Genomic DNA, 12,001 nt, shown 5'->3' with positions numbered 1-12,001 from the left:
TCTGTATTTAAGTCATGATTTTATCGGTTCCATGAACTAGATTATTAAACGATAATTAGTAACAATTAATAACTGGTCTAAGGCCCTGCTGTTTGCAATTAAATGTATGTGTGTTCTGTTATATTGATTATAACTCGCTGGATGGTTAATATAACAATAGTGATTACTTGAACTTGAAAATTATTGTGTTTCACGTTTATTGCCTTTAGTAAAACTTATATCCCTCTATCGGCGGTTTATCAAAGTAAGTTAAACTTCGAGTGGTTGCTAAGGTATGCGACATCTGATTGGCTGTTGCTAAGGAATTAACAAATGATCTCAATAAACAATAAAAACTATAGAATAGTAATCAGGAAGAAATAGTGATAAAGTCGTTTATCTAAGGTAGGAATGAAATGAAACTTTACACTTTATTAGGCAAGTTCGGTATTATAAAACAATTATAATGAGAAAAATTGAGAATTTTCAAATATCTCGTTAAAATATGCTTTGTGCGGACGTCTCGACGATGACATTTTATTCCAGTCTGTTGAATTTTTTCCATAACGAAATTGTAAACATTATGACACCGTCAAAGTTGCCACAAAATAATGTAGTTTTCATAAAATGTGTCGAAAAGCAAGAACTTTTTTTATAATGTAGATATTATTTTATGGACAATTTCTATAACTCAACATGTAAAGTAAGTACTGTATATTTATAAAGATATTTATTTATTTTGACTTACAAAATATCTGTATAAAAATGTTTCCTGGAAATGAAGTAAAGCAAATAATTTATTACTATTTCCACAAAAAAAATAGATTTACTCAACCGAAATTTTGAATAAACTACAAATACTTACCTACCTTTTAGTTTATTTGCTGATTTTTAGAGTACGTAAACAATTAAATGCAGATATTTTTTAACCCACTGTACATTAGAAGATAAATTAAAGTTAAGTAGGTCTTCATAATTTCATATTTGCATAGTTTTCATTCATACATCCCGGACATAAATAATAATATTTAATAACAACAATGTGACGCAAGTTCCTCGATTTTATCTTTGTATGAATATTCAAGTCGAGTGTTAATCCAGCTTTTGACCGAGTTTTTACATGAGCAACCATATACGACAGAAACCGAACTGTACCTAGTTGACCATAAAAACGCATCAAAATAGAAGGGTGACACGAAAAAGATATTCCTTTTATTACTTTCCCATTATTTTTACTACAAAGAAACTGAAATGTAAGGAATAACAATAAGTATAAGTATACCCATAATTGCTCTTGCTAATACAAATTCTGCAGATTATATAATTTTTAATGCTATTTCACAATGTTTACAAATAATTGGGACCGATTAAATTTAATTTTGTAAATTTTTGGGTAATTTCTTAATCAGTAAGTGGGTACTTAAGTGGGGAATGTATAAAATATGATAATTACTTTAATTTCGTTCCCAGAAAAGATAAGGACATTTTTATGCATTTATAAATACATATATTATAAATCATGTCCATGAATTTTGATTCATAACTTAAATAGAAAATTAAATTTTCTTTTCTTCCATGGAAATCTATTTTTTTGTATGAAAAAAATTATACATTTTTATTTATTTCCATATGTCTATAAACCTATTTTAAATATATCTGTACTTTTACTAGACAACACAAACAACGTAAGCCTGTATAAAAAGTTGCCTATACTTATAGCAGCCCACGATTTTCAAAATATCTGTTTAAAGTTACTTTCATCCAATAATTACAATTTGTTTAATATTATTTATTCAGGTAGAAATATATTTAATTATACCATTAATATTTTCTTAGAAATGTTATCAAATATGATTGGTACTGAATGTTAGTGATTATCTACTTTACCTGCTCAAGCGCGACCTTACTTAATATCATTTAGGAACCTCTTAAGTATTTACTAATTTATTTGCTAATAACTTTACCTGAACAATACGTTTAATGTGTTTATGAGTAAGTAGAAACGCCAGTTATGAGAAATAGTGAGCACCGATTTTCCTTCCCGCCTGTATTTAAAAGTGTTGATGAAGCTTCCATCTTGGAGGTTAGTTTGAAACTACCTCACATCTCACATCAGTTCGCCATATTTAATCCTCGTGTGGTGAAAGTATCGTAGAAAATGTGTTATTTTATAAGAAAATATTTATATTTGAATGTAAGCTTTTAATAGTTAAGTGCAATCATGGAAAAGGACCTTAACGACAGTGCAGTGCATAATACTTACTTGAGGGAATCTGATAGTGACAAGGTATTATAATAATGCGTTCTTTATACGATGTTCGCGCGTTCTCATCTCTATAAATAGCTATAACCGAACGTTTCTTAATATTTAAAAATTTCTCTGTGCTTATCATTATTGCAGTAGTTATTGTTGAGGTGCTACAGGTAAACGGTTTTTGCACCTGAAGTAACCTATATTTGTTCAACCTTGAGATGTGATTTTTAAGTTCGACTACCATTCAGTTGTACCCTCGGTTATACCAAAATGTTTTTCTTTTTTTTTAGTCATTTGTTGGAAAAGTTAAATCTATAATAAGTAATACCCCGTTATCCAAATGGTTTCGAAAACAAGATGACAACAGGCCCGTTATAAGGAGGCGTGATGAGGTTTTCGAAGACGAAGACATTTCCGAGATACAGCCCCCCTCGAAGAAGGCAAAGTTACCTGCAGGGGACGGGGGAAATCAACGTAATAATGTACTCTTCAATGAAACTCGCAACCCTGCACCAAACAGTGTGTCAAACCATATATTCAACAAAATCCCCGAACCGGTGGCTGGTCCGTCTGGTCTGAAGTCCCACAAATTACTTAGCGGCGCCACGACCGTCACAGCGAGTGGCACACGGGGCACATTCAGTAGCAACGAGTTATTAAACGGACATTCCGATAGTGAAGAATCTACAAGTGGTTATTCTTCCGTGGTGAGGATCGGCAGCAAGGAACAAGTTTGTGGGAGCCAGGAGAGTTCCAAGCAGGCCTCACCCATGCAAACCAGTCCGAGTAATCCCAGGTCTCTGTTTCATAAGTCAAGTGAGTTAGTTTTTTCTTTGGTTGATTTAATTTAACGAAGTTAGGCGGCAAATATATAACGTAAGGGGGCAGTACAATTTTTTTAGTGGTAGCTACAGATTGAAATTATTGTAATATGTTTACAGAATTTTTGGTGGAAAAATGATTTGAGTTAATTTAGGTTGAGTGTTTAAACTTTTAATATGTACTCTGTTGTAGTTTTTTTTTAAAGTAACTTTAGAAGTAGTTGATTAAAACCTAAAAAAAAGTATTTTTTTTATTGATTTTGTTGCGAATTCTATGTAATTTGATTAATTCAAGAGTAAATAACATCCTGATAAATATCAAGTGTCTCATCGTCATTCTTGTTAATACCTAAACGCGAGATAAGTTTATTTGTTGTAAATTTATGTGACACTATTATCCCGAATAATAATAACGGCAAGATATTTATCTTAGACGAATTACAATATGTACTCTATCATTTCAGATGTAAGGTCGAATAGGTCACTATTTTCGGAAAGAAGCCCCAACATGAACACTTCTTTGAGTTCGAGGAGACCTAATTTCAACGCCTCCACTTTTGGTTCGCCAAATTTCATCGATAAAACAATCTCCACGAAAAGAATTATTAATTCACCATTTTATAACGGGAAAACTATATACGGCGGAGCGTCGGCATATGGCCGCAGTTTGGGTAGAAGCTCGCAGGACCTGAAAACGTCCCTAAGAAATTCCATTCATATTAAACCCGTTAATAAGACAGAGAATGGGAATTTAGTGCTGGGGAAGACGGCGCGGAGAATATTAGACACCATAGAACAATACGGTTCGCCTGTTAACGACGCCAAGAAAATTCCCATTGTCTCGAGAAAGTTACGACAGGACGGTTTATTGTCGAAATACACCGGAGCGAATCCCTATACCCTCCGGGAAACCAGGGGCCCACCTAATAAGGAACTTCAAGTACCGACGGTCCCGGAACTGTTAAAGATGAAAACTCGTTTACAGGAAAGCACGGAGTCCGTTAGACAGTTAGCGACTTCGTCAAAATCCAATTTAAACACCGAGTACTACAAAATATCAACTAAAGAAGACGAGAAAGAGAAACACACGGGCAAAATAAAAACTAAAGTCACCTCGGTGAGATCAAAGTACGGGAGCAACGAAGCCGTTGGCGAAGTAAATCTCGCACCTGTGTCTCTCCCGATAACGACCCTCCCGAAATTCGATTTCGTAATCCCACCTCCCCGTCCCACCAAAACCGTTCTGGATAACCCGACACAAACCCACACTTCCAAACCGCCTAACACTCGAACTTCCCCGAGAATTACACAGACTGAGACGAGCGTACAAATAGAGAAACGAACCACCACATCCACCATCATGGAATACAAGTTTTCCGAGCCGCTTGTCATAGCCGAGAACGGGAAATCTATCGTGGCGATAAACAACTTTAAGTTTAGCGAACCCCCCGCCTGCACCAAAAAATCCGCAATGTTGAACTTCAAGATGCCCGAGAACAAACCACCGTCACTAATTGGCAAGAAAATAAGCGAAAGCCCGGTCAAAACGGCAAAAGCATTGAAGTCGGGCAGCATAACGGATATTTTAGGAACGGTGCACTCAATTTTGGATAAGTTCAAGCCGGCCCAGGGCACGTGGGAGTGCCCGGTGTGCATGATCAGGAACAAGCCGGACAAAACGAGATGTGCCGCCTGCGAAATGCCAAGAACGGCACCCGTGAAACCCGCTGAAACTAAAAGCACCTTCGGCTCCCAGTTCAAGTTGTCCCCCGACAAATGGGAGTGCGGCTCGTGCATGGTGCACAATAACGACGCAGACAGTAAATGCGTCAGTTGTACCGCACCTAAACCGAGCTCGGCGACGGATAAACACGTTCCGTCTGGGTTCGGCGATAAATTCAAGCCGTCTGGTGATACTTGGGAGTGCGACACCTGCATGATCCGTAACAAAAGCGACCTGAGTAAATGCGCTGCTTGCGAAACGCCGAACCCCAAAGCCGGATCGCAGAAGACGGGTCCGAGCGGCGGCATTACAGGGTTTGGCAGTGCGTTTAAATCGAAGAACGACGAGTGGGAGTGCGGTACCTGCATGGTACGGAACAAGGAATCCAACACGAAATGCCAGTGTTGCGAAACTCCCAATCCTAAGAGCGCCCCATCGAACAGCCCCGCTTTGGGGTTGCTGAAAGACAAGAAGCCCATGTCTTCGTTCAATTTTGGCATCGACAAAGCCGCAGCGACTAGCTTCAGTTTCGGTATTCCGACAACCGTCGCGGTTTCTAAGACGGACGCACATGTGGGGTCTGTCTTTGGGAATAACTCCAAACCGGCTGCGACCACCCCGGCTATTTTTTCGTTTGGTATTCCTCCGCCCGCTCAGGAAAAACCAAAAACCCCTGTGTCTTCGGCTCCTAAACCGTCCGTGGAGCCTCCCAAACCTAATGCGACAGCTCCAGTATTACCCACCGCTAGTAATCCTTTGAAACCCGAAGAAAAACTACCGGCGAAGACGGAAAGCGCCCCTAGCGAATTTAAATTGACTCCCGTCGTGAATAAGGAACCGAATATCTTAAAACCGGAAGCACCCGACAGTAATAAACCTGCTTTTAATCCGAAGCTCCCAACGGCCAACGGGGAAATCAACAGCAATCCGTTTGGTAATAAAACGGACACGACGGCTGCACCGCCGGTAACCAGCTCGGGGGTTTTTGCTTTTGGAACAAAGCCGGCGGTGGTCGCTGCTCCCATAGTACCAACCACGCAGCCTAGTCAATCGGAACCGGCAAAGCTCTTGTTTAAATTCGGGTCCGCTACGGAAAACCCCCCGTCTTTCCCCTCGGCAAAGCCAGCGGCGACCTCTCTAAACAACGGATTTGGAAGTACAAACACCGCTTCCTTCGGCGTGTCCAACAAACCAATGACGAATTCCACGGAAGTGAAGCCTTTTGCTTTTACCAGCGGTTCAACGGCCAAGGATGCCTCCGAACCGGCCAGTAAGGTTCCCATGTTCTCGTTCAGGCAGTCTGCCAGTACCGCGACGACTCCTAAATCGTCGGGATTCAACTTCGGTCCCACCACTACCCCTTCCTTCAACTTCACCGCCGGCAAGACGGAAAGTCCCGCTTTCAACGCTACTCCGGCCGCTAATATGTTTGGGGGAGCGACCAACGCGGCCCCCCAGAACGGGACGTTCAATTTTGGAAGTATGGCTTCGAGCAACAACAACCAGAAGGCCGGTTTCAGTTTCGGCGCTGCCGTTAACAATGCGGGCGGCTCGGGTTCTCAGTCGGGGTTCGGTTTTGGAGCACCCGCCTCTACGGTGAGTGACGGTGTAGCGTACGCATTGGATCTTGTTTAATTGTGTTTTTGTTTACAGTTTGCATCGACGTCGGGAGGGTTTAACTTCACGGGGGTGGCGCCCGCTTTCAACGCGTCTGCCAAGCCCTCGTTTAACTTTACGGATGGGAGTGTGACGACTTTTTCGTAAGTACAGTTTATTTTATCTTTTTTTGTCGAAATATGAAAATGGTATTCACGTATTTTAACAATATTTAGCTGGCGAATGGATGAAACGATTGTTTGTCTGACGTGAAAACTGTTTCACAATAATTAAAATTAATAATAATAAGCATTCTTTTCAAGATAATAGAAATTTAGAAAGAATTATATTATTTAGAAACATTAAAATTGATATTACACCCCGAACAGTTACTTACGTTAATTCCCTGAGAAGTAATTGTGGAGGTATTCGGGTTAACAGCAATACCATCGTCGACGTCACCTGATGACGCTGATGTCAAGGTGGAAGGTTCTCTAACAGGGTTCGTAGCGGCCGGGAATACCGGGGAAAGGCGGAGAATTCGTTATTTTTCATTAAAAAAACGGGGAATAGTCGGGAATTTAAAAAATATTCATGAAAGTCGGGGAATTTGATGTTTGCAACTGGAAATTTTGTGAAAGCCAGGTAACACTTTTTTTTCTGATTTTTCGTTTTTATTTCTCATTTCCGCAAATATAAACTTAATTTTGACGGAACTTGGTGAAAGTATTAACTTCCTGTGTCTTAAATAACCTCAAATTCTTTTATATAAAAAAGTCAAGAATTTTCCGAGATATTCATTTGTTCCGGTCTGAAAAACTTTTTTTTCAGAGAAAAATTCTACTTAGAAAAATCGTTGTACAGAGTTCTGCCGGTGATAATTTTTTTCGTTTTGACATTCTTTTTGGTGAAATCAAAAAATCTGTTATCACAGTTCAGTAACATGCTCAAAAATGCAAAAAATTAAAAAATGACGCAGCAATGAATTTTTCAGTAATTATTGATAATTTGTTTAAATTCAAAATTATCAAAAACTAATTACACCATTCAATTGTTCGGAAAAAATACAAAAAAAAACTGTCATTGTTTGACCCAAAACTATTTTTGTACAGTATTGCTATAAACATAAGCCGAATAGTTAGAAAAAAGTTGTGTTATTTGAGGTTATTTAAGACACAGAAAGGTATACTTTCACCAAGTTTCAACAAAATTAAGTTATGTTTGCGGAAATGAGAAATAAAAAAAGAAAAAACAGAAAAAAAACTGTTTTTCGCATTTTTTTCGAAAATTTTGAGGTTTTCTTAAAAAGTGACTTCTACTTTTGTATTAGATACGTTTTTGTTTGATGTCAACTTTCGCCAGAAATCCCAATGATACAATTTTTCACAACTTTCAACCCCCCAAATCAACCCTCCGTCGCCCCTGCTCACGCATTTATTTTTTTTTTCGTTTATTATAAGCCCTTTTACCATTTCCACTTATAAAAGTCCAGGTAACAAATTTCTTTTTTTTTCCCCTCTAATAGTCCACAGTACAGGCCCCCTCTGGAAAGTTGATTACCACATACTTTATAACTCCTGAGGAGCTTCGTTTTGACGAGTCTATGACATTTTACCTCTGCGACTTTTCTCGATTCCTCCGCTTTTCCACTCGGAAAAGTCCAAAAACATGGCAATTACCCGGGGTCTTGAAAACTCAAGACCACATCTTTTATTTTTAGCTTCAGTAACTGGAAATTTTGTTGCAAATGCCGATTTAAATTTGTCCGACAGAAATTCCTCCGACATTGACGCCTCTACCGGTCGAAACATGCCAAAATAACAGGGTATTGAAAATCAATTACCACATAGGTAATTTTTAGTAAAATTAATTGTAAATAATTAATTCAGTCAAAAAGTATTGTTGTCCGACAAATTTCAAGCCGCGTTTTTTCAGTCCGACAGCTGGAAATCGGAATTTTCACGGGGTATGAAAAATCGATTACCACATATCTAATTTTCATTTTTTCCACTTTTAAATTTACTGTACAAAATAGTGATATAAGTGTCCGACGATTTAATGTCCGCAAATTATTAAAAAATCAATAAATCAATAAACGTGATGAAATTTAATTTTTTCACTCCAAAAATTTCATATTTATAAATGGTTATTAATTATTATTATGTAAATTATTATTTGTTTCAAATAAATAATTATAATATTGCTTATTTTATGCTTAAAAATTTAAAAGTTATAAACAAATGAAGTTATTTTTGAGGCGATTAATACGATCTTAGTGCATAATGCATTATTTCTAAATAAATTAATATTATACTTGATATAAAAATCCTTTTTTCTCTTTCAAGTTTTCATTCGCGTTTGTTATTTTTCTTTACAAAAATTTTCCTATTTTTCTAAAAGAAAATCCCAAAACTTTTGTGCATAATTTTTTTACACCATACATACTTTTTTGAAATCGTTTAATTCTTTTCTCGATATTTATTTGGCTAAATTGAGCATATAGAGATTTACAATTACAAGAATAAAACGAAAAATATATACAGGGTGTTTCAGAAAGACCTCCCGTAAATAAAGAGGGTGATAGTATGATAAAAAATGAGAATTTTTTGTCTTATGAACTCTATGTCTATCTCCTCTTGTTTTCGAGATACAGAGAGACAAAATAAAATTTTTTAAATAACATTTTTATGAAAATTTCCAAATAGTGCGAAATATTTTTATGAAATTTGGTAGCCCGAGGTTTTTAAGGGTGCCAAATACGCTAGTCTAATTATTTTTTGTATATTTCATAGAAAGCGCTAGTTATGCTACATTCTTATTACAATTTAAGTTATATTTTTTTTAAGGTTAGGTTTTTTACCAGTCGGGCTCTAATTTCTATTGTACAATTTTATTTTCTAAAAATAATGTACTCTTGTTAGAACTTCCTAATGTGGACGATTTTCGAGAAAAAAGGCTTTTAATTAAACTCTTACAATATTACACTATAAAATAAGTGACTTTTCTCAAAGTAAGCTTGAGCTTTGAGAAGAGGAGATAGACATATAGTTCATATGACAAAAAATTCTTATTTTTTGTCGTCCTCACCCCTTGTATTTACGGGAGGTCTTTCTGAAACACCCTGTATTGTATATTTATATGGAATTTTGCTTAATACATGAAAATACCTTATTAGAAATTATAACGTGCACATTTTTTACGATCTTTTTTTGTTGGACTGACAATTTGCGGATATATTTTTGTCGGACATGACAATTTTTGCTTATAAAAAACACTTTTCTATCGCCTGTTACTTTTGTCCGACATGTGGTAATCGATTTTTCATACCCCGTGAAAATTCCGATTTCCGGCTGTCGGACTGAAAAAAGGCGGCTTGAAATTTGTCGGACAACAATACTTGTTGACTGAATTAATTATTTACAATAAATTTTACTAAAAATTACCTATTCCAGGGGGGGGGGGGGGAAATTTTCTATTTCTTAACTTTGATTTTGAACTCAAAACCGTTTAAAGTTAGTATATAATTTTTTTTTGATGTATTACCACACACTGCGATTTACTCACCCTATTATAACTTTTTAATTTTTACCGTTTTGATCTTAGTTGACATGAACGAAAAGTCGAGACTCAGGTTTGCGACCTGCAAATATTAACGATTTTCTTTTTTTTTTGTTTTTGTTGTCTCTCCAATTGTGTAATATCTTGCAGGGCCCAGCCGTCGACGGACGGCGGCGTCGCGGCGCCCAGGAAGATAAAGAAGGCCGTCCGGAGGACGCAGCGATAGTTCGAGGGACCTGTAAATAATTCATGAATGTTTGTCCAGTGTAGTACCGTGTGGCATAATGTAAGAGGTGTGTGTTTGCGCTACATTTATTCACTCATATAATATTATAAATATAAAACAACTAATATTAATAAAGTGCGGATGTTGGTATTAAGAGACGACAGAAGTGGATTTGTTTTCAGACCTATAAATGTTAGCTAGGTACTAAAATATCAACGGGCCATCTGTGAAGATTCAACGGTCGGGCATTCCCCCGCAATGTTGTTAACGCGACGTTTGTTATCCAAAAAAATGAAGTACGCACGTCGTAACGGGAATGCCTTGGACGGGATAATGTTCACGGAGGCGCCCCGGAGGGGTGTAACTCGCGTTACGAACACCTCAAGTGTTACTCCTACATTGTATACCGTAGTGTAGGGCATTCGAAAGGTCTGATCCATAGAATGTAGAATTTTAACTATGACGTTTGGTGGGACGTTTTCATCGGTTGTGCGATGGAGACCCGGGAAAACTTTTGATGAATGGTTATTTAACATATAATATTTATATGACTCGCCGTTACTGGCCCTTTTCTGTGATATTCTCATGGGTCAGGCCCCATACATAATATATACATTATATAAATGGTTATTAATTGCACACAGACAAAACGCATTGCCGGAACTTTTACCGGGGAAGACGTTAGATTTCATTAGAGGCGGATTCGCAGCTGGCGATCGGACGAGAGGTTTATTGCGGTGCAATAGTGATATATTTTTTTATTGCAATCTTACCGTTTTGTCTGTGCTAAGGTTTGAAAGTAGCCTCACTCCTTATTTTTTTTTTTTATCGACGATCGACCTTTTTGTAGAACGCGTTGCAGGAGAAACTTTTCCCTACGATATCGCTTTGGTCACCAGTTAAATCTATGACGGGTTAAATTAAAAAGCGACCCACCTATTTTCTTACGTTCTGGGAAATATCCCGACCCGTAAACGTCACTCAATTCGTTCAGCTCGAATATTAGAATAAATAAAATTTCATTGAGACACATATTTGAACATACAGTAAAGCCCATTCACAGGAATTTTTTTAGGATATACGATTATACAGGGTGTTCCTAAATATCAGGTACATAAGGGAGGGGGTAATTCTTTGGCTTATTTCATTACTAAAAGTTCATATAAACATAGGTCCACAAACGCTTCGTTACCGATCTACAGGGCGTTGAAATTTTAATTTTTTTTTTGTTTTTTCTCTACAGTTCCCAAATTTTTTTAGATATTTAGCTCAAATTTGGAATATAGGTAAAACTGTAGGGCTTCCATCATTGGACATGCCAAATGGTCGTGATATATTTTCGGGTTCATGTTCTTCCCCTAAACTTTTGTGCCGGTGCGCTGCTGGTAAATTCTAAAATCGAAATTGAATTTGATACTTTGTTGAGAAACTTGTTTGTCTCTTATGATTTTTTCGTATCTGCGACCGTTATCGAGAAAAAAAATAAAAAACGATTTTGTGTAATTCGTTAGATGAAATTTAAATTCTTAAAGTGGTCCAGTAGGCTCTGGTTTTATTTAGATAATCTCTTGTTTATTATCCAAATTTGAGCTAAATATCTTAAAAACTATGGGAGCCATAGAGAAAAAACTAAAAAATCTTAAAATTCCAACGCCCTGTAGATCGGTAACGAAGCGTTTGCGGACCTATGTTTATATGAACTTTTAGTCATGAAATAAGCCAAAGAATTACCCCCTCCCTTATGTACATGATATTTAGGAACACCCTGTATACTGGGTGTTTTTGAAAAAGCTACCATAAGTTTGGAAATTTGGAGAAGAATGTTTTTCCCTCTCGTCTTTTGT

General features: G+C 37.0%; 1 protein-coding gene across 1 annotated transcript; it reads left to right on the top strand.

The window, feature by feature from the left end:
* Positions 1-2,098: 2,098 nt before the first annotated feature.
* On the top strand, positions 2,099-11,296 carry LOC108911053 (nuclear pore complex protein Nup153). The gene is made up of 5 exons (XM_018715880.1): positions 2,099-2,266; positions 2,524-3,049; positions 3,519-6,373; positions 6,431-6,537; positions 10,082-11,296. Exons 1-5 carry the CDS (start codon positions 2,201-2,203, stop codon positions 10,155-10,157), a joined length of 3,630 nt encoding a protein of 1,209 aa, XP_018571396.1. The 5' UTR covers positions 2,099-2,200; the 3' UTR covers positions 10,158-11,296.
* The last annotated feature ends 705 nt before the right edge of the window (positions 11,297-12,001 follow it).

This window comes from Anoplophora glabripennis, unplaced genomic scaffold (assembly GCF_000390285.2).
Source record: "Anoplophora glabripennis isolate ALB-LARVAE unplaced genomic scaffold, Agla_2.0 scaffold640, whole genome shotgun sequence".
Taxonomy (NCBI): domain Eukaryota; kingdom Metazoa; phylum Arthropoda; class Insecta; order Coleoptera; family Cerambycidae; genus Anoplophora; species Anoplophora glabripennis.
Note: the sequence above shows the minus strand (reverse complement) of the source record. Positions and strands in the feature narration are given on the sequence as shown.

Bases quoted from the DNA above. Each gene is read 5' to 3' on its own strand.
- LOC108911053 (XM_018715880.1), top strand. From the start codon at position 2,201: ATGGAAAAGGACCTTAACGACAGTGCAGTGCATAATACTTACTTGAGG. The intron at 2,267-2,523 runs GTATTATAATAA...CTTTTTTTTTAG, and splicing joins GGGAATCTGATAGTGACAAG to TCATTTGTTGGAAAAGTTAA. The intron at 6,538-10,081 runs GTAAGTACAGTT...AATATCTTGCAG, and splicing joins GGGAGTGTGACGACTTTTTC to GGCCCAGCCGTCGACGGACG.